This window comes from Globicephala melas, chromosome 2 (genome assembly GCF_963455315.2).
Source record: "Globicephala melas chromosome 2, mGloMel1.2, whole genome shotgun sequence".
Classification (NCBI taxonomy): domain Eukaryota; kingdom Metazoa; phylum Chordata; class Mammalia; order Artiodactyla; family Delphinidae; genus Globicephala; species Globicephala melas.
In genome coordinates, this window is record NC_083315.2 from 36,309,402 (window position 1) to 36,332,564 (window position 23,163).

At 37.5% G+C, this 23,163-nt stretch overlaps 1 protein-coding gene across 4 annotated transcripts in view; it reads left to right on the plus strand.

Annotated features, from left to right (window-relative positions):
• Window positions 1-23,163, plus strand: part of SEC11A (SEC11 homolog A, signal peptidase complex subunit) — a 51,048-nt gene that overhangs the window by 13,964 nt on the left and 13,921 nt on the right. For 3 of the 4 annotated variants that reach the window (XM_060293806.2, XM_060293807.2, XM_030878547.2), the window contains exons 2-3: window positions 14,676-14,785; window positions 19,576-19,725. In XM_060293806.2, coding sequence (XP_060149789.1) covers window positions 14,676-14,785; window positions 19,576-19,725 — 260 coding nt within the window. The remainder of the gene's footprint in view (window positions 1-14,675; window positions 14,786-19,575; window positions 19,726-23,163) is intronic. The other variant, XM_030878550.2, reaches the window with a different exon arrangement.

A 23,163-nucleotide genomic window follows, 5' to 3' on the forward strand; every position in this document is an offset into this window, starting at 1 on the left:
TTTCTTTGTGGGAAAGTTTTTAAATCATAAATTCAGTTTCTTTAATAGGTCTGTTCAGGTCTATCTATTTCTTCTTCAGTGAGCTTTGGTAGCGTGTATTTCAAGAATTAATATATTGGTATAAAGGTATTCACAATACTTATTATCCTCTTGATATTTGTATATTAATACAAATTAATAAGTATTAGTCTAGTGATGTCACCTCTCTCATTCCTTCCTGATATCAGTAATTCATATCTTTCTTTTTTTCCTCATTAGTCTGGCTAATGGATCTCCTCAAAGAACCAACTTTTGGTTTGCTTTTCTTTACTGTTTTCCTGTCTTCAGTTTCACTTATTTCTACTCATATTTTTAGTATTTCTTTTTTGTGAGTTACTTTGGATTTCATTTGGCTTTCCTAGTGTTTTAAGGTGGAAGCTTAATTTGGGAAATCCACAAATATTTGGAAATTAAACAGTGCATTTCTAAATAACCCATGGGTCAAAGGAGAATCACAAGGGAAATTGCAAAATATTTTGAACTGAGTATAAACAAAAACACAACATATAATTTGAGACATTTCTGTTTTCTTAACATAGGCCTTTACTACTATAAAATTCCCTTTACATACTACTTTAGGTGCATCCTACAAATTTTGAAATGTTGTATTTTTATTCTCTTGATTTCTTCTTTTACCATGGGTGATTTAGAAGTGTTATTTGATTTCTAAACATTTGGGGGAATTTTTCAGGTATCTTTCTGTTACTGATTTCTATTTTCATTCCATTGTGATTGGAGAATACTCTTTGCAAAATTCAAATCCCTTTCTATTTATTGAGATTTGTTTTGTGGTCTTGAATATGGTCTATCTTGGTGAATGTTCTCTGTGTACTTAAAAGGAATGTGTATCTGCTGTTGTCGGGCAGAATGTTCTGTAAATATCAGTTAGGTCAAATTGGTTGGTAGTGTTGTTCAGATCTTCTCTGTGCTTATTGATTTTTTTGTCTTCCTGCTGTATCAGTTATTGAAAGGGGGTGTTGACATTTCTGACTATAACTATGGATTTTTCTGTTTCTCCTATTCTTTTCCATTATGGTTTATCGCAGGATATTGAATATAGTTCCCTGTAGTATACATTATGCTATACATAAACTTGTTGTTTATCCATTCTTAATGTAATAGTTTGCATCTACCAACCCTAAACTCCCAATCCATCCCTCTCCCTCCCCCTCCCCGCCTTGGCAACCACAAGTCTGTTCTCTATGTCTGTGAGTCTGTTTCTGTTTTGTACATAGGTTCATTGTGCCATATTTTAGATTGCACATATAAGTGATATCATATGGTATTTGTCTTTCTCTTTCTGACTTCATTTAGTATGATAATCTCTAGTTGCATCCTGAAATAGTTTTTTATTGCTATGACTTCAGTTTCACTAAACTTTTCTTCTGTGATGTCTAATCTGCTGTTATTCCATTCTGTGTGGTTTTCAGACAAGATTGGGTGCTTTCAGGGTGGTATGCTGTGTGGTTTTCATTTCAGACATATTCTTTTTCATCTCCAGAGGTTTGGGCTGGGTCTTGGATATATTTTCTATCATCTAAGTCTCTATTTAATGTGCTTAGTCTTTCCCCCTACCTTTTATTTTTATTTCTTTTGCCACACCACACAATTTGTGGGATCTTAGTTTCCTGACCAGGGATTAAACCTGGGCCACGGCAGTGAAAGCACTGAGTCCTAACCACTGGACTGCCAGGGAATTCCTGTTTCAAGGCTTTTTTTTTTTTTTTTTGGCGGTACGCGGGCCTCTCACTGCCGTGGCCTCTCCCGTTGCAGAGCACAGGCTCCGGACGCACAGGCTCAGCAGCCATGGCTTATGGGCCCAGCCGCTCCACAGCATGTGGGATCCTCCCGGACCGGGGCACAAACCCATGTCCCCTGCATCGGCAGGCGGACTCCCAACCACTGCACCACCAGGGAAGCCCTCAAGGCTTTTTTAAAAGGCTTTGTTAGGCAAGTCCAGAGCAGCCTTCAGTCTAAGGTTAATTTTGCACCACAACTGAGCAATAACTTTTGAGTATGCTATCCAAAGCCCATGTGTTATGAACATTTCCACTCTGGCTGGTGGAAGCAAATTATCCCTGCCGCATATGAACTTTTAGAATTGTCCTATCTGCTCCTTTTAGTTGGTTCTTTTTCCGTCCTTGGTACTTCCCTGAAATGCATGTGCTGATCATTGCTGATCATCACTCAGCTGAAGACTTGAGGAGAGACCATCTGTAGATCTTTGTGTAGTTCTCATTTCCGTACTGCCCTACAATCTTAAGTTGCCTTCACTTCCCCAAACTCCCAGTTCTTTATCCTCAAGTCGAGGAGACTTCTAGGCTCTGGCTACATTTCTGTTTTGCCCTGTGGCCTGGAAACTATCCATTCTGTAAATTGGGGCAATTGTAGGGCTCACCTTGTTTCTCCTTTCATAGTCCTATGCTACCTGGACACAGTCACATGTCCAGTGTCTGAAAACCTTTGTTTCATATACTTTGTCCAGTGTTTTAGTTATTTCAGAGGTAAATTTGGTCCCTATTCCTCCAGTTTGGCCTGAATAGCATATATTCAAGATTCATCTATGTTGTGTGTTTCAGTAGTTCATGTTTTCTATTCCTGAGTAGTTTTCCATTACTTGGAAATGTTGTAATTTATTTATTCACCTGCTGATAGACATTTGGGTTTTTGTCTTTTTTTTTCTCCCAATTTGAGGCTGTTACGAATGAAACTGCTGTACATGTGTTGTGTTTTCATTTGTCAGATTTTTAAAAGATTTAATGGATTTTTTAAAATGAAAATTATCTTATTGGTATTATGCCTGTTTAGACTATTCAGGAACTTTTGTTATCGTTGTTAATCTTTTAAGATCCTCACTGGGACTATCAGTGACTTTATTGGACCATAATAACAGTGTCTATTCTGAATATACTTCAGTTTTTCCAACACCATCAGTTTCACTTGTACCTGCTGTCCGTGTATCTGCCTCTAATGCCCTAGCTTCTGCTCCTGCTTCTATGAGTTAGAAACCAGTGGAATTGTGGTTATGAATTAATGAGTCTCTTAGTTTGAGGTCGCATGGTAAGTGGAATTTAAGACTTAGGCCAATGGCTATTTTGTAGCTCTAAGACACATTTTTGCTTCCATGGTCACGTCTGTCTTTGCTTGAGATGGCTAGAAGTCTGACTTCTATGTAAATATCCTATATGTTGAACTTCAAGTACCTCTTACAAGAACAGGAAATATAATGGTATATTTGATAACTAAAGGATAAATGCACAGTATATAATTTCCAGATTGTGGCTTGTTAAATTATAATATTTAAACTTACTATCAGCTTTATTTTGCTGAATTTTCTGTTGTAGGTTTTTCTTAAATTCTTGTTATTTATTACTTACTGTTTATTTTAAGTTGTCATGTGGATTATTCTAGTCACGGAACTTTTGGGGGAAGTCTCCACACACTACTTCCCAAAAGTGCAAAAGAAAAATAGCACACACAAATCTCCCTATACCATAGCTACCGAAAGATATTACATAGAGCTTTGACTGGTTTTAATAACATTCTTTTCTAGTTACACCTTGAACACTGAGGGATATAATGTTCCAGTCACTTCTTAGAAAAAATAATGGGGCTATTCAATTCTGTGGTTATTATTCTACTTATGTCACAATGTCTTATTAATAGTTAGCTTGATGTGGCCAAATGGTATGAGAAGGTTAGGTAGCTGCCACCTTATTTCTGCCAATACCCAAAAAAGCACTTCTTTCTGTACGTTGATTCTGTATATTCATTAGCATTCAGATATAGTGGTAAAGAAAGCAGGGGCTAGGGAGGCAATATGTTTGTCTTTTCAGTAAAGATTTTTGTCACGAAAAAGGGGAGAAAAGAAAGAGAAAAATAGGACATTTTCAAACTTGCTCAGGTAGAGTATTTGTTTTAGCAAATAGTGTGCTTCTGTCTAGGTTTTGGCTCACATACTGACTTAGCAGTATTCAAACAGGCACCTTTTAAGGAACATTTGCCAGTTACATGTATTGAGGGACTTATAACCTCTTTCTCTAATAAGAATGATGAGGATAATCTTGATGATTAGATGCATTTCACAACAATGATTCTATAGCAAAAAGTAGTATTACATGTCTGAAGAAAAAGAGAAGGGTAATTATAGTGACCTCCTGGCAGGGACAGAGAAAATCACGATTTTTTAAGTCTTTCATTTTTCTTTTAAAGGACAGTTATTTTACGGACTTCCCTGGCAGCCCAGTCGCTAAGACTCTGCACTCCTAATGCAGGGGGCACGGGTCCCATCCCTGGTTGGGGAACTAAGATCCCATACACTGCATAGCATGGCCAAAAAAAAAAAAAGAACAGTTATTTTATTAGATATTGCACACCTGTTCTGACAATGCTACATCTGTGCCCTTCTGAAAATGGAAAGATTTTCCTCAACAAAACAGATTTGAACTGGCTGACATGTAGCTATTTTTAGTTTTATTTATTTCAGTGTGAATTTTTTATGTTTTGCTGGAGAAATATTAATATGGTTGATTATGGGATATTGCCTGCTTGGGGTGTTATGTGCTATATGGTATGTTACCTTTTCAAAATCTGGACAATTCTGAATTACGAAGCATTTCTGACCCCCAAGGGTGTTAAATAAGGAATCATGAAACTATAGTTTATAGTTTTTATGGAATCCCACAGCCCTTCCTTCAGTGATTCTGGATCGGGGCCCATAATCTATTGTCCTAACCAGTAGTATAGGTGGCTTTCTTAGCATGGGAAGTTTGGAAAATAGAGCCTTTAGCTGAATTCCTGACTGCTGATCCACAGGTTGACCATAATCACTTCTTAGAAGCTAGTTTTCCTGCTTTTAGCCTCTCCCACTCTACTTCCTCAAATCTGTCTTTGGAATAAAAAGACCATTTTTTGTCTTTTAAAAAGCTACTGTCTTGAGGTGGAGTCAAGATGGCGGTGTGGGAAGACGTGGAGTTAGCATCTCCCTACAACTAGGGTGCCTGCCAGCTGCTGGTGGGGGACTCTGATGCCCAAGGAGACGGAAGGAACCCCAAAGCGAACCGGTAGGATGTAGGGGGACTGAGGGGGGAGGAGAAGTGGAGGCCAGACAGGATCAGCACCCCTGAGGCCGGAGAGATCAGGAGTGGCAGGTGGAAGGGGCCCCCGGAAAGAGCAGGCAAGGAGTGGAGGGCGGTTGCCCCACCCACTCAGGCACAGGGAGCCTGCTAAGCTCCCAGGCGGGTCCCCTGCTCTCCAAAGCCCCCTCCAGGCCATGTGGGTCCTTGAGGGCATAGGAAGGAGACCTGGGAGATCAGGAGAGGCAAGTGGGAGGGGCCCTCCAGGAAGAGCAAGAGAGGAGCAGAGGGCGATTGCCCTACCCACTCAAGACCAGGAAGCCTGCTGGGCTCCCAGGTGAGGTCCCCCGCCCTCTGAGACTAGAGGTGGGGGCACGCCTGGGCCCCTTCTGTCCCTTGAGCCTGAGCCCCACCCCCCACAGCCCCCAGGGCCTTTTCCAGTCCTGTGGGTCCTGAGCATTGGCCCCACCTACCGCCCAAACCTTGCCCCTGCTTAGGCCCTGCCCTCCACAACCAAGGCCTTCCCCTGCCTTTTTCTTTTTCCCCTTCTCTTTTTTACTATTATGGTATTGATGTACCTTCTGGTTGTTGATTCATCTATACTTTTATTTTTATATTCTTCCTAACTTATCTATTAGTTTCCTAGTCTAATTTTATTTTTTACTTTGTTATTGTTTTTTGTTTTTTTGTATGTTTTTTGGTTTTTCTTTCTACGCCTCAGGCGGCTCGGGGGATCTTGGTTCACGAGCCCAGGGTCCGGCTGAAGCTCCTGCAGTGGGACTCTTGAGTCTGAACCACTGGACTAACAAGAGAACCTCAGACTCCAGGGAATATTTATCAGAGTGAGGTCTCATGGAGTTCCTCATCTCAGCACCAAGACTCAGCTCTACCCAATAGCCTACAAACCCCAGTGTTGGAAGCCTCAGGCCAAACAACCAGTAAGACAGGAACACAATCCCACTAATAAAAAAAAAAAAAAAAAAAAGTCACAGATGAAAGAGCAAGGTAAAAACCTACAAGACCAAATAAATGAAGATGAAATAGGCAGTCCACCTGGAAAAAAATTCAGAGTAATGATAGTAAAGATGATCCAGAATCTTGGAAATAGAATGGAGGCATGGACTGAGAAAATACAAGAAATGTTTAAGAAAGAGCTAGACAAACTAAAGGACAAACAAACAGAGATGAACAGCACAATATCTGAAATGAAGAATACACTAGAAGGAATCAATAACAGAATAACTGAGGCAGAAGAATGAATAAGTGAGCTGGAAGACAAAGTGGTGGAAATAACTGCAGAGGAGCAGAATAAAAAAAAAGAATGAAAATAATTGAAGACAATCTCAGAGACCTCTGGGACAACACTAAACGCACCAACATTTGAATTATAGGGGTCCCAGAAGAAGAAGAGAAAAAAGAAAGGGTCTGAGAAAGTATTTGAAGAGATTATCGTTGAAAACTTCCCTAACATGGGAAGGGAAATAGTTACCCAAGTCCAAGAAGCACAGAGAGTCCCATAGAGTATAAAACCTAGGAAAAACACATCAAGACACATATTAATCAAACTAACAAAAATTAAATTCAAAGAAAAAATATTAAAAGCAGCAAGGGAAAAGCAACAAATAATGTATAAGGGAAACCCCATAAGGTTAACAGCTGATTTTTCAGCAGAAACTCTGCAGGCCAGAAGGGAGTGGCAGGAGAGGGCAGACAGCAGAAGCAAAAACTACATTCCTGCAGCCTGTGGAACAAAAACCACATTCACAAAAAGATAGACAAGATGAAAAGGTAGAGGGCTATGTATCAGATGAAGGAACAAGATAAAATCCCAAATAAACAACTAAATGAAGTGGAGATAGGCAACCTTCCAGAAAAAGAATTCATAATAACGATACTGAAGATAATCCAGGACCTTGGAAAAAGAATGGAGGCAAAGATGGAGAAGATGCAAGAAATGTTTAACAAAGACCTAGAAGCGTTAAAGAACAAATAAACAGATGAAAATACAATAACAAATGAAAAATACATTAGAAGGAATCAATAGCAGAATAACTGAGGCAGAAGAACGGATAAGTGACCTGGAGGACAGAATGGTGGAATTCACTGGTGTGGAACAGAATGAAGAAAAAAGAATGAAAAGAAATGAAGACAGCCTAAGAGACTTCTGGGACAACATTAAATGCAACAACATTCGCATTATAGGGGTCCCAGAAGGAGAAGAGAGAGAGAAAGGACCTGTGAAAATATTTGAAGAGATTATAGTAGAAAACTTCCCTAACATAGGAAAGGAAATAGCCACCCAAGTCCAGGAAGCGCAGAGAGTCCCATACAGGATAAACCCAAGGAGAAACACGCCCAGACACATAATAATCAAACTGGCAAAAATTAAAGACAAAGAAAAATTATTGAAAGCAGCAAGGCAAAAATGACAAATAACATACAAGGGATCTCCCATAAGGTTAACAGCTGATTTCTCAGCAGAAACTCTACAAGCCAGAAGGGAGTGGCATGACATATTTAAAGTGATGAAAGGGAAGAAGCTACAACCAAGATTACTCTACCTGGCAAGGATCTCATTCAGATTCTGTGGAGAAATCAAAAGCTTTTCAGACAAGCAGAAGCTAAAAGAATTCAGCACCACCAAACCAGCTTTGCAACAAATGCTGAAGAAACTTCTCTAAGTGGAAAACACAAGAGAAGAAAAAGACCCACAAAAACAAACCCAAAACAATTAAGAAAATGGTAATAGGAACATTCATATCGACAATAACCTTGAATGCAAATGGATTAAATGCCCCAACCAAAAGACACAGACTAGCTGAATGGATACGAAAACAAGACCCACATAAATACCGTCTACAAGATACCCACTTCAGACCTGGGGACACATACAGACTGAAAGTGAAGGGATGGAAAAAGATATTCCATGCAAATGGAAATCAAAAGAAAGCTGGAGTAGCAATACTCATATCAGATAAAATAGACTTTAAATTAAAGACAGTTACAAGAGATAAGGAGGGATACTACGTAATAATCAAAGGATCAATCTAAGAAGAAGATACAACAATCATAAATGTTTATGCACCCAACATAGGAGCACCTCAATACATAAGGCAAATGCTAACAACCATGAAAGGAGAAATCGACAGTAACACAATAATAGTAGTGGATTTTAGCACCCCAGTTACACCAATGGACAGATCATCCAAACAGAAAATTAATAAGGAAACACAAGCTTTAAATGACACAATAGACCAGATCTAATTGATATTTATAGGACATTCCACCCAAAAGTGGCAGAATACACTTTCTTTTCAAGTGCACATGGAACATTCTCCAGGATAGATCACATCTTGGGTCACAAATCAAGCCTCAGTAAATTTAAGAAAATTGAAATAATATCAAGCATCTTTTCTGACCACAACACTATGAGATTGGAAATCAATTACAGGAAAAAAACTGTAAAAAACACAATTACATAGCGGCTAAACAGTGTGCTACTAAATAGCCAAGAGATCGCTGAAGAAATCAAAGAAATTAAAAAATACATAGAAACAAATGACAACGAAAACACAATGACCCAAAACCTGTGGGACACAGCAAAAGGAGTTCTAAGAGGGAAGTTTATAGCAATACAACCTCACCTCAAGAAATAAGAAAAATCTCAAGTAAACCCTACACTTAAAATAACTAGGGAAAGAAGAACAGAGAAAACCCAAAGTCAGTAGAAGGAAAGAAATCATAAAGATCAGAGCAGAAATAAATGAAATAGAAATGAAGAAAACAATAGCAAAAACCAATAAAACTAAAAGCTGGTTCTTTGAGGAGATAAACAAAATTGATAAACCCTTAGACTCGTCTAGAAAAAAATGGAGAGGACACAAATCAATAAAATTAGAAGTGAAAAAGGAGAAATCACAGCTGACATTACAGAAATACAAAGGCTTATAAGAGGCTACTACAAACAACTATATGCCAATAAAATGGACAACCACGAAGAAACGGACAAATTTTTGGAAAGGTACAACTTTCCAAGACTGAACCAGGAAGAATTAGAAAATATAAACAGACCTATCACAAGTAATGAAATTGAAACCATAATTAAAAATCTTCCAACAGACAAAAGGCCAGGATCAGATGGCTTCACAGGCAAATTCTATCAAATATTTAGAAAAGACCTAACACTGATACTTCTCAAACTCTTCCAAAAAATTGCAGAGGGAGAGACACTCCCAAATTCATTCTACGAAGCCACCATCACCCTGATACCAAAACCAGAAAAAGATATCACAAAAAAAGAAAATTATAGACCAATATCCCTGGTGAACATAGATGCAAAAATCCTGAACAAAATACTAGCAAACAGAACCTAACAGCACATTAAAAGGGTCATACACCATGATCAAGTGGGATTTATCCCAGGGATGCAAGGATTCTTCAATATATGCAAATCAATCAATGTGATACACCACGTTAACGAACTGAAGGATAAAAACCATATTATCATCTCAATAGATGCAGAAAAAGCTTTTGACAAAATTCAACACCCATTTATGATAAAAACTCTCCAGAAAGTGGGCAAAGAGGGAACCTACCTCAACATAATAAAAGCCGTATATGACAAACCCACAGCAAGCATCATACTCAATGGTGAAAAACTGAAAGCATTTCCACTAAGATCTGGAACAATTCAAGGATGTCCACTCTCACCACTCTTATTCAACATAGTTTTGTAAGTCTTAGCCGCGGCAATCAGAGAAGAAAAAGAAATAAAAGGAATACAAACTGGAAAATAAGTAAAACTGCCTCTGTTTGCTGATGACATGATACTATACATAGAAAATCCTAAAGATGCCACCAGAAAACTCCTAAAGCTAATCAGTGAATTTGGTAAGGTCGCAGGATACAAAATTAATGCACAGAAATCTCTGGCATTCTTATATACCAACAATGAAAAATCAGAGAAATTAAGGACACACTCCCATTTACCATTGCAAGAAAAAGAATAAAATACCTAGGGAATAAACCTGCCTAAGGAGGCGAAAGACTTGTACTCAGAAAACTATAAGACACTGATGGAAGAAATCAAAGATGACATAAACAGATGGAGAAATAGACCATGTTCTTGGATTGGAAGAATCAATATTGTGAAAATGACTATACTATCCAAGGCAAACTACAGATTCAGTGCAATCCCTATCAAACTACCAATGGCATTCTTCACAGAATTAACAAAAAATTTTACAATTTGCATGGAAATACAAAAGACCCTGAATAGCCAAAGCATTCTTGAGAAAGGAAATTGCAGGGGGAGGAATCAGGCTGCCCGACTTCAAACTATACCACAAAGCTACAGTAATCAAGGCAGTATGGTACTGGCACAAAAACAAATATAGATCAGTGGTACAAGATAGAATGCCCAGATAAACCTGTGCACATATGGGCACCTAATTTACGACAAAAGAGGCAAAAACATACAGTGGAGAAAAGATAGCTTCTTCGATAAGTGGTGCTGGGAAATCTGGACAGCTGCATGTAAAAGAATGAAATGAGAACACTCCCTAACACCATACACAAAAATAAACTCCAAATGGATTAAGGACTTAAATGTAAGACCAGGCACTATAAAACTCTTAGAGGAAAACATAGGAAAAACACTCTTTGACATAAACCACAGCAAGATCTTTTTTGACCCACCTCCTAGAGTAAGGGAAATAAAAACAAATAAACAAATGGGACTTAATTAAACTTATAAGCTTTTGCACAGCAAAGGAAACCATACACAAGACAAAAAAGAGAACCCTCAGAATGGGAGAAAATACTTGCAAATGAAACAACAGACAAAGGATTAATCTCAAAAATACACAAACAGCTCATGGAACACAATATCAAAAAAAAAATCCAGTTAAAGAATGGGCGGAAGACCTCAATAGACAGTTCACCAAGGAAGACATACAGATGACCAAGAGGCATATGAAAGATGCTCAACATCACTAATTATTAGAGAAATGCAAATCAAAACTACAATGAGGTATCACCTCACACCGGCCAGAATGGCCATTATCAAAAAATCTAGAAACAATAAATGATGGAAAGGGTGTGGTGAAAAGGGAACCCTCTTGCACTGTTGGTGGGGATGTAAATTGATACAACCACTATGAAAAACAGTATGGAGTTTCCTTAAAAAACTAAAAGTAGAACTACCATATGACCCTGCAATCCCACTACTGGGCATATACCCTGAGAAAACCATAATTCAGAAGAAGATATGTACCACAGTGTTCATTGCAGCAGTGTTAACAATAGCCAGGACATGGAAGCAACATAAATGTCCATTGACAGATGAATGGATAAAGATGATGTACATATATGCAGTGGAATATTACTCAGCCATAAAAAGTTACTGAGTCATTTGTAGTTAGGTGGATGGACCTAGAGTCTGTCATACAGAGTGAAGTAAGTCAGAAAGAGAAAAGAGATACCATATGCTAACAAATATATATGGAATCAAAAAAAAAAAAGGTAGTGATGAACCTAGTTGCAGGGCAGGAATAAAGAGGTAGACATAGAAAATGGACTGGAGGACATGGGGTGAGAGGGCAAAGCTGACGCGAAGTGAGAGTAGCATCGACATATATACACTACGGAATGTAAAGTAGTTTTCTGGTGGGAAGCAGCAGCATAGCAGAGGGAAATCGGCTTGCTGCTTTGTGGTGACCTAGAGGGGTGGGATAGGGAGGATGGGAGGGAGGCTCAAGAGGGAGGGGATGTGGAGACATGTGTATGCATATGGCTGATTTGCTTTGTTGTGCAACAGAAACTAACAGTATTGTGAAGCAATTATACTCCAATAAAGATCTATTAAAACAAAAAAGCTACCATCTTGAGATGGAATTTAGGAGACCTAAGTTTTAGTTGCTACTCTGCCTGCCAAGAGCTGTGCAGCCATGAGTGCATCGCTTAGCTTCTCTGTGCCTCAGTTTTCTCACCATAAATGGGAGTGTCAAACTAGGTTTCAAATCACACCTGTATAGTCATATTACTATATTACTCAAAGAACAGCAGGTATTTCTAAGTGTCCGCAAGAAAACGTCCATATTTTCTTTCTTCCTTTGTGCATGATGTTATGTTGATAGAATATGTCATACTTCGTTGGAAGTATGTTCTGGCCATTAGCATGGACTTAAGAAAAAAAAACCTAAACAACTTATTTTTGAATAGGTGATACTTGCATTTAGTAAGAACTTAAAAAACGTGCACATGTATATTGGAAAGAATTTTCCTTCCACCTTGAGTTCCAGTTCCTCTTTCCAAAGGCAGCCATTGTTCCCAGTTTCTTGTGTGTGCATCCAGAGATTAACTATATGTTTATAATAATATGCAACCTGAAACTTTTTTTAGAGTATGCAGGAAAAACAGGTTAATTGCAGGGGAAAAAGTAGAAAGTGGTATGAGAGCTAAAATCCTCATCATAATAAATAGTTTATAGATGATGTTCCAAATTTATGAAAAGAGAAGCAATTAATTTTTAGAAGCATGAGGATAAAATAGCTAAAAGAGGTGAAAAGGATTGCTGGGGGTGGCTTGCCATGGCCAGGATATGCAGGGTTTTTTTTAAAAAATATGTATCTCTTGACTCTATGTAATCTTTTGATAAAAATAAAAATTAATTTTAAAAGGAGAAAAGAAAATGTGGATAAACAAATGAAACAAAATTGCCTGGTATTGTAACCCCAGGTGTAACCAGTTTATTTTCTTCCAGTTTTGTCTATACTTTAAAAAATAAGAAAAATTGAAAGGTATCACCCGCACCCCCAAGGAAAAAAAAAAGGTAAATACGTGAGGTGATGAATGTGTTAATTAACTTGGGGGAATTCTTTCACAAGGTATATCAAATCATCACATTGTACTATGAATATTGACTATCTTAACAATTTTGTCAGTTATACCTCAATAAAGCTAAAAAAAAAAGAAAGTTTGAAAGAATAGTACAGCAAACACCTGTAAGCTATCACAGGTTTAACAGTTTTTAACATTTTTCCATATTTGCTTTGTATGTACTTATGTGTATGTGTGTGTGTATATATATATGTATATATATATAATTTTTTCTGAATCCTTTGAAACAAATTGCAGATATGACAGTTCACCCTTAACTACTACTACTAGCTAATTACTGCTAAGCATGCATCTCTTACGAGTGACAGTGTCCTACATACCACAATACCATTATCATATGTAAGAAAATTAACACTAATTTCCTAGTATCATTTAAGTAATAATTTGAGTTTCCCCAATTGACCCCAAAATGTCTTTTATAGTTAGGGTTTTTTCTTATATGCATTTTGTTCTTTTGAACCAAGATCTAACCAGAGTTTATGCGTTACATTTGGTTATTACGTTTCTTTAGTCCAGTACCCCACCTTTATTTTCATGACATTGAATTTTTGAAGACTGTAACAGTTGTCTTGTAGAATGCCCATATACTCATATATATGTGTGTGTGTGCATATATATATATATATATACACACATATATATATGTACGTAAATAATTTCTTTTTTTTGCCGCACCACGCGGCATGCAGGATCTTAGTCCCCTACCAGGGATCGAACCCGTGACCTGCGCCTCCTGCAGTGGAAGCATGAAGTCTTAATCACTGGACTGCCAGGGAAGTCCCAGCACATATATTTTTTAAAATAACGAAAGTGAACTTAACATTGGACATATTTTTGAAACTTCTGCTTTTTCACTTTAAAGTATTTTATGACTGTCTTTATAAGTTCACATTTTCGTTCGTACATTCAGGGGTCTTCATAATCTGAGCTTAATATGCTTTTTCAGATTTCTGTCACTGCTCTCCAGCACCATCTTTTCCTCTCCTGAACTATCTGCCATGGTGTCCAGTCATCCTCTCTACTTTTATTCATTATCCAGCATTAGTCCAACACAGTTAGCTCATATGTTTCCCTCACTTGAAATACCTTTGCTTATTTAAGTCATAGAATTTTACAATTTGTTGAGCAGTGTAAATTTTGTAGGGCATAAGGCTGGCCTTCAAGTCCTAACTATGTGACTGACAAGCTGTATGACTTTGATAAGTCATTTCCTTTCTGAGACTAAGTTTCCTCAGCTGTAAAATGAGGGGTCAAGTTAAATGTCATTGAATAGCCCATAATTATCAAGGGATAAGTATTGTAGAAAAGTAAGTATTAGAGTTTAGAAGCAGAGGTATGTTGCTGTTGGCTGGTATGTGTCATGTATGTGATTGAATTTAAGCTGAATGGTCGTGAAGCCCAAGTAAAATAATTTATGTGAAAAGTTCTGAAAAAACGTTATATAAATGTAATGTATTTTAACAAACAAAACAGCAGGGTTCTTTGGGTGAGTGGGTGGGGATGTTCTGGGATGCTGATGGTGTAATCATTACAGTATTTTAAAGAGTTTCTTAGAACTTCAGGTGCCTTAATAGTACTACTTAAAACTTTAAAATTGATACTACTCAGTGCTTTCCTAGGCGAGGATAATTATGGATCTGATATCTTCTCTTGTTCTTACAGCTCTATTATCAAGTCCTAAATTTTGGAATGATTGTCTCCTCGGCACTAATGATCTGGAAGGGGTTAATGGTCATAACTGGAAGTGAAAGTCCAATTGTAGTGGTGCTCAGGTAACAGTTTTTCTTTTCAAGGCATGGAATTGCATGGCATTACTTGGGAGAAAAATTGAAATGTTTAATAACTGATGTATCATTCCTTTAGACACTACTCTTTCCCAGAAGACGGCCTGGAAGAAAATTTGTTAGTCTTTCTCACTTGTGAGAAATTCTAAACCTTGTTAGGCACTTTCCATTCAGATCCCAAAGGGCTCATGACTTTTCTATGAAATGTTTATGTGAGCTTTATTTTTGGCACATCTGTTAAGAAAGTATTTCGGTATACTTTATTTTCCTGAAATCCTTCTGTCTTCTTACATTCTTTACTTTGGAATATCAGGAAATTTAATTTACAAGATTTACAAGATTATATATCATCTTTACAAATTAAGAATTTTTCTACAGCATGTTTTCAGTGTCAGTATAGAAGCATCACTAATTATTTCCATGTTTCCTGCTGACCTTTAAATATCACTTCTAAATAGACTTCAGGAATTCTGAGTATATTAATGCCATCTCTTAAAGTGACAAATAGTACTGACTTTTTTTTCTCCACTGTCTTCCTTCCCTATCCTTGTACTCATACTCTTAGGGATTTAAAAACCTAATTTAGCAATTCATTTTTGGAGAATTACCACTTGGTGATTTAATTGAATCATTGTAGTTCTGTCTTATTTGGGGCTTAATTATGTAAGCTATCTCAAGTCTTTTCTGGAGATAATGGAGTATAACTATAAAGTAAATTGAATCATTAACATTACCTAAAGTCTAGATAATAGTACATTATTCTTAACAAGATGAACTTGACTCTTTCATTGTCATACTAGGATATGCTTCCAGCAACAAGTGGTTGGAAGCACTGGGTGCCCAGTATCTTACTCCTCCCTTACTCATACCCATACCCTCGGTCTGAATTTATTAGTAATCAAATGCAACTGTGATTTTAGAGATACAATGAAATGTCTGGAGTTTATTACCTGGGAAAACATTTAATGTACTATTCTAGGGGTATAGAGACTTGGGTCTCTAGCTTTTTCATTGTCTAACTACAGCCTTGGGCAAGTCATTTATAGACTGAACCATAGTTTCCTCATCTGTAAAATGAAGACTAGACCTAGATGATGTCAGAAGACTTTTCCAGTTTTAAAATTATGTGGCCCTAAGTTCCCAGTCTTGAACTCAGTGGAGAGCTTCAATTTGTGAAGTGTTCAAACACTAACAGAAGGAGAAGCCACACTAATTGGCACTGTGGGGAAAAGCTGTAGAGAGAAGGCCCAGGGAGGCTTCTTTTGAAGATTCTTCTGGAATTATTTCAGAGTGAGTTCTGTTCAGTGGAGATGTTTAAGTACAATCTAATGACCTTTAAACTGGGAATGATGGAGTGAAGAGGAGATTAGACTAAGCACCTGTGGAACATTTTGGTGGTCCTGAAAATATCAGTTGGGGCTTAAAAGGAGTGTTTGGATAAGTTATTTGGTAGCTAGGTTATTTGTATACTAAACTTTTCTGATTGCTGGTTTGGAATAAAGAAAAAAAATGAAAAGAGACAGGTCATATTAGAAGAGAATCTGGTCAAGACTGGAGGGAGTAGTCATTAGAGAAAGGTAATTTATGTGATTGGGTGTTATTTATGTGATTTCATAAAACTTCAAGGAATATAATTTTTACCTGGAACCAAATGTGCCTCAGAGGACTCAGGCCAACTGAGAATCCACTTTTAGGACTTTCGTGAAACCACTGGGGATAAAGACAAAAATACTTTCTTATTATTTATTTTATTAACTGAAGTTTCAGGGAACATTGAAAACTGATTTTTCCCCCCTTTGTGAAGCTGAAGTCAGTTTAATTTATTTTTATTTTTATTTATTTATGGCCAAGCTGCGCAGCTTGCGGGATTTTAGTTCCCCCACCAGGGATCGAACCCGGGCCCTCTGCAGTTGAAGTGCAGAGTCCTAATTGGTGGACCGCCAGGGAATTCCCCAGTTTAATTTATATATAAATTATTTATATATAACTTCTTATAAAATTGATCATGATTGATGTATTAAATTTGAAAGTATAGTTTAATCAGATAACAGTAAGATGTTTATCAATAATTTATTTAATTTTTTAAAAGTTTCCCCTGGTTATTTCTTTAATGATCCTCTTACCGCATGCTTTTATCTGTTTTTAATTGCCATCTGTATCTGAATTATTATTTTTTTTTTTTTTTTTGCGGTACGTGGGCATCTCACTGTTGTGGCCTCTCCTGTTGCGGAGCACAGGCTCCGGAGGCGCAGGCTCAGCGGCCATGGCTCACGGGCCTAGCCGCTCCGCGGCATGTGGGATCTTCCCAGACCAGGGCACGAACCCGTGTCCCCTGCATCGGCAGGCGGACTCTCAACCACTGTGCCACCAGGGAAATCCTGTATCTGAATTTTTAAATCTTTTTTTTTTTTCTAATCCAACTTTATTCCCTGAATCTAAACTCTTGTTTTCATCCTACACTAACATCTCTATCTGGATGTTGACCAGGCATTTGAAACTCCACCTAATAAAAGTAAAATTCATCTCCTTTTCCCAAAAACCTGTTCTTCTTCCTCCTATTTCTGTGACTATCACAGCCATCTGCTCAGTTGCCAGTGTTAAAAACCTAGGAGTCATTCTTGATCCCCTCTTCTGTCATAGCCAGTTGGCCATCGAATTTGTTATTATCCCTCTCTCTATTCTACCCTTTTTTAGCTGTCCTCCCTGCTGTTATTCTATTTCAAGCCCTCATTTCCTGCCTGGGCTGTTGTAACAACCTTTAAAAAAATGCTTTTATAATCAGAAAAAAGTTAATATACTTTCATTATATGAAATGTTGAAATCAGAAAAAATCTAGATGAAACTAAGTCACCCATAGTTCTGGGATATAATCACTATTAACATTTTAGTCTGTTTTTTCATGTATATTATTTCTTACATAATTGAGGTAACTCTGTATGTGTATCCTTTTCTCAATCTTTTCCCCTTATCATTCTCCAGTGTCCATGTTTTTAATAACACTTTTAATAATTACCAAGTATTCACTTGTAAGTAATAGCCTGGACAACTGGTCTCCCAATTTACCTTCTCATCTTTTTCAGTTTACTCATCAATTCAATAAATATTTGAATGTCTTCTATGTACTCTGTAGTTTCTGAAGTGATGTTTCTTAAATGCAAATATGATAATGATACTCTCTGCTAAAATTCTAGAGTATCTCAGAAGCAGTTTAGCACAGTGAGAGTGAACCTCCTTGGTTCAAATCTCACCTTTATCATTTTTTTAATTTACAACTCTAGGCCATTCTAAGCCTCAGTCTCCTTATCTATAAAGTTGGGATAATAATAGTACCTACATCATAGAGTTGTTCTGAAGATAGTTTTAAAAAAAAAGAACTCTTAAAATTGGCACTCTGCATATAATAAGTGCTCGATAAAGATGAGTCATTCACCCAGAACAACTCAGCTTTTATCTATTTCATTTATATCATTTTCAAGCAAGGTTTTATTTGAACAAAGGATGTCACTGATTTTAAAAAAGAGCCAAAATAAAAACTTGAAAATTTCATGTCTAGAATACCTTCTGTAATATTTTCACCAAACATATGTTCTATCTTTTGTCTGAACACCTTCTGAGAAAGGGAACTCATTGCCCCAAGAGGAACCTAAACAAAACTTTTAAGAATAAACGTGTACTGAAATTCACATTTCTAGTGGTTCCCGAATTTTGCTCATATTAGAATCACTTGGGATCTTTACAGAATACTGATGCCAGCTTCTCTCATCCACAGACATTCTGATTTAAGTGGTTTGAGATATAACCTGAGCGTGGGGACTTTTAAGTTTCTCAGGTGATTCTTGTGTGCACCAAAGTTTGGGAACCACTGCCATATTCCCTTATGTATGTAGAGGGACCAGAGTCTTCAAACAGAAGTGTTTGGACTTTGTCATTTTTGCTGTATTGAATTTTTTTCCTTGTCTTCTGTTTTTTCTTACTAAATTTATTGTTGATGAAAACTGGAGCTTGAGTTTCTGAAAACAATACTGATGGGCTACTTCTTTATAGAAAGAAAAGTTTCATTAATTAGTGCAAATATCTTAGGACCTTTGAAGAACTTGGTATAAGGTAGAACAGGTGAAAGGTAAGAAGACACTCTAGAAGTTTGTCATCCGTAATTACCATGGAATTGAATTCTTTGCTTGTTTCTGAAATTCTTAGGCAAAAACCTCTGGTCTTGTCCTTGGTTTTGTTTCTTGTTTCTCTTTTTTAAATAAATAAATTGATAGCGCAAGCATTATCTCTGTCGCTGACTGTTCTTTGACTTGATGAGCTGTTTTCCTTCTTGTTGGGTTGAAACCATAAGGTCATCTTGGTCTGTATCTTTATAAATGTCAGGAAAAGATGATCCAGTTCTCATCTGAATATCTTTAGCGTTTTCAGATGAAGTGAGAATAAGGACAGTGATTATAAAGTTCACTCTTTTATATATTGTTTGTCACTTGAAGTTTTAAAAGGTTAAAGAATTAGTAACATTGCCCTTTTCAAAATTTAAGCTCCTTTGAATAGTAATGGTTGAAATGGAACTAGTTATGAAGGCTATTAACTAAAGGAAACCTGTAGTATAACTAGTCTGAGGAAACCATATTTGGAGGACAATACACATTTTATGTTGATATATTTGTTAAGATATTAAGTATATTCCAAAGGTGATACTTCTAATTGTTTGTTGCATATCTAACTTTGAAAGTAAATTTAATCTCAGGCTTTCTTTTGCTATTATATTCTTCTTTCCCTCCCAGTGGCAGCATGGAACCTGCATTTCATAGAGGAGATCTTCTCTTTCTAACAAATCGAGTTGAAGATCCCATACGAGTGGGAGAAATTGTTGTTTTTAGGATAGAAGGAAGAGAGATTCCTATAGTTCACCGAGTCTTGAAGATTCATGAAAAGTATGTGCAAACTATATCTTCTCTATTTTAAAACATTTTTATGTTTTAGTGTTTGCAGCATTTAATTTTGATAGCCTAAAGATTAAGAAAGGGTGGGGAACTCCTAGGTCCTTCTTCCAGTCCATTTTTATGAATGTCTGAAGGTTTGGTGAACATTTGGAAGACTAAATACTTATTTAGTAATTCATTTTTCCCTGAAGGCTTTTCTGGAGGGTTTTCTTGGTTCCCTTCCACTTCCCAACCAGATCAGTAACCCTGTTTGTATATAGCTCCAGAAAAAACATGACACAAAGGTTGATCCCAAATAGAATCTTCTGATATAATGGACGAGGTAGCCCTAGCCTTTCAAAAACAAATCTTTAAGGCAATCTCACAGATATTTTAAATAAGAATAAGTTTGTCAACTTTTTCAAATTCCAAAGAAAATTTCTGAAATCTAAGTTATTCTTGTAAATATAGACTCTTGCGTTTTAGAATTGAAAAGGATATATGTAAAACCTTGAGAATCCCCTGGTGTGGAGGAGGGACATAACGATGAGCAAAAAATGTCACCTCTCTGGGTCTCAGTTTCCCTGTCTGTAGTAGAAAGAGGTTCAGGAAGATGAACTATAAGATCTCTGGGTTCAATATTTTAAGATAACTTCAAATGGAGTATAATCTGTAAAAATTTTGGATCCCTCTGTTGTATACCTGAAAACTAATATAATATTGTAAATCAACTATACCTCAATAAAAAATAATAATAAAGTATGCAGAAAAAAAAAAAGATCTCTGGGCTCTAAGCCTATGCTTCCCTGTGCAGCTACATATTCCTCACCCCCTCCATTCCAAGTCTGTAATATTTCTAGTTAAGGAAAACTTTCAGAAGGAAGGAAAGAAAGAAATGAAGGAAAAGGGAGTGTCCTGGAGGACATACAGAGGGAAGTAAAACAGTGGGAGTGATGTAGGTTCTTGAGTATGAGGAAGCCCTAAATAGATACTACCTCATGTTTACCACCCTCTCAAGTGGTTTACATTCTCCACTTCCAGAAGAGGGAATTGACAACTGTTTTTTTGAAAAATCCCTGTAAACATTCTAGCTTAGAAGAGTTCTTTCTTCACTGATAAAATAAAGATCTTGGGCTTCCCTGGTGGTGCAGTGGTTGAGAGTCCGCCTGCCGATGCAGGGGACGTGGGTTCGTGCCGTGGTCCGGGAAGATCCCACGTGCTGTGGAGCGGCTGGGCCCGTGAGCCATGGCCACTGAGCCTGCATGTCTGGAGCCTGTGCTCCGCAGTGGGAGAGGCCACAGCAGTGAGAGGCCCGCGTACTGCAAAAAAAATCAATCAATCAATCAATAAAATAAATAAAGACCTTACTGCTCTTTTTTTTCCATACTTCAGTATATTGGAAGATTATAATTTTTATATTGCATTCTATTAGTGACTAGGAAGGAATAACTTAGTTTTCTTTAATTTTACTTTTATTTATTGTGAAGGTTTATTCAGTACAGGTAGTGTTTTCCACATTCTCAAAGTATATTTGTGTTGTTTGTTCTCAGCACTACCTGTTGTGAACAAATCAAAACCAACTTTCCCCTGAATTTATCAGAAAAAAATCACGCCCTGCTTTGGGTAGAGCAGAAGTTGTCCATTTTTATGTGTGATCTTTTGACATTGAGTTATTTATTTATTTATTTTAGAATAGGTTTTTATTTATTTATATTTATTTTTGGCTGTGTTGGGTCTTCGTTGCTGCGCATGGGCTTTCTCTAGTTGCAGCGAGCGGGAGCTACTCTTCGTTGTGGTGCACGTGCTTCTTGTTGCGGTGGCTTCTCTTGTTGTGGAGCACCAGCTCTAGGCGCACGGGCTTCAGTAGTTGTGGCAGGTGAGCTCAGTAGTTGTGGCTTGTGGGCTCTAGAGCGCAGGCTCAGTAGTTGTGGTGAACGGGCTTAGTTGCTCCGTGGCATGTGGGATCTTCCCAGACCAGGGCTCAAACCCGTGTCCCCTGCATTGGCAGGTGGATTCTTAACCACTGTGCCACCAGGGAAGTCCCAAGTTTTTTATTTTAAAACAGTTATCTTATTTCAGGACAGGTTCACTGACAGATATATCAATTACAGATTCCTTAAATTTAACAGAATTGTGAACATTTTAAACTGTATGGTGTTTGTAATCTGACGTTATTGGTCATTTACTTTAAACATTTGAGATGCCTTCAATTAGCAGGCCTGTTTAAATAACAGATCCTATTAATCTTCTGAAGTTTCAAATTTCCTTTTTTGGGGTGGGGGAAAGACTAAAATACCTGGTTGTAATAATCATTTGATTTAATAGTATTAACATTGTTCTTAACTATGGGACCAAATGACAACCAAAATGGATTAAGTTTTTTTTTTTTTTTGCGGTATGCGGGCATCTCACTGTTGTGGCCTCTCCCATTGTGGAGCACAGGCTCCAGATGCACAGACTCAGCAGCCATGGCTCACGGGCCCAGCCGCTCCGCGGCATGTGGGATCTCCCCGGACCAGGGCACGAACCCGTGTCCCCTGCGTCGGCAGGCAGACTGTCAACCACTGCGCCACCAGGGAAGCCCTGGATTAAGTTTTTGTAGTAAATGTGTCCTGAACGTTTTCAAGCTGGTTTTTGCACTGTTAACACGTTTCTGTCATCTGAACCTTGTTTTAAGAAATGAAATCCTGAGCTTTAAGAATAGAGGTAGGAAAAAAAAAAAATAGAGGTAGGAATTGTTCAGCTAACCTCTCTCTTGTCTCATTCCTCCTTCTCCATCTACTTTTTTTTAATATAAATTTGTTTATTTATTTATTTTTGGCTGTGTTGGATCTTCATTTCTGTGTGAAGGCTTTCTCTAGTTGCAGCGAGCGGGGGCCACTCTTCATCGCGGTGCGCGGGCCTCTCACTATCGTGGCCTCTCTTGTTGTGGAGCACAATCTCCAGACGCACAGGCTCAGTAGTTGTGGCTCATGGGCCTAGTTGCTCTGTGGCATGTGGGATCTTCCCAGACCAGGGCTCAAACCTGTGTCCCCTGCATTGGCAGGCAAATTCTCAACCACTGTGCCACCAGGGAAGCCCTACTCTTTTTTCTAATAAATTTTACTTATTTATTTAATTTTTTTTTTTGGAACCTGGACAGGGACTTGAACCCTGGGCCCTCAGATTAAAAGTTCCATCTGCTTCTTATGTAAATTTGTAAATATAACATAAAACTTTTTTTTCATGTATTGAATCTCCATCTTATGAACATTCTTATTACATTATTATTCTTAACACATGATGCTGTGTGAAATTGGAAAATACAAAATTGCCTGTAATCCTAGCATCCAGAGACAAAATGTTAAGTTGGGGGTCATTTTCTTTTTGTCTTATAAACATATGTTTTCCTCCCCATGCAACACTGGGATCTGCTCAATAACTACCTTTATTTTTTTTTTAACATCTTTA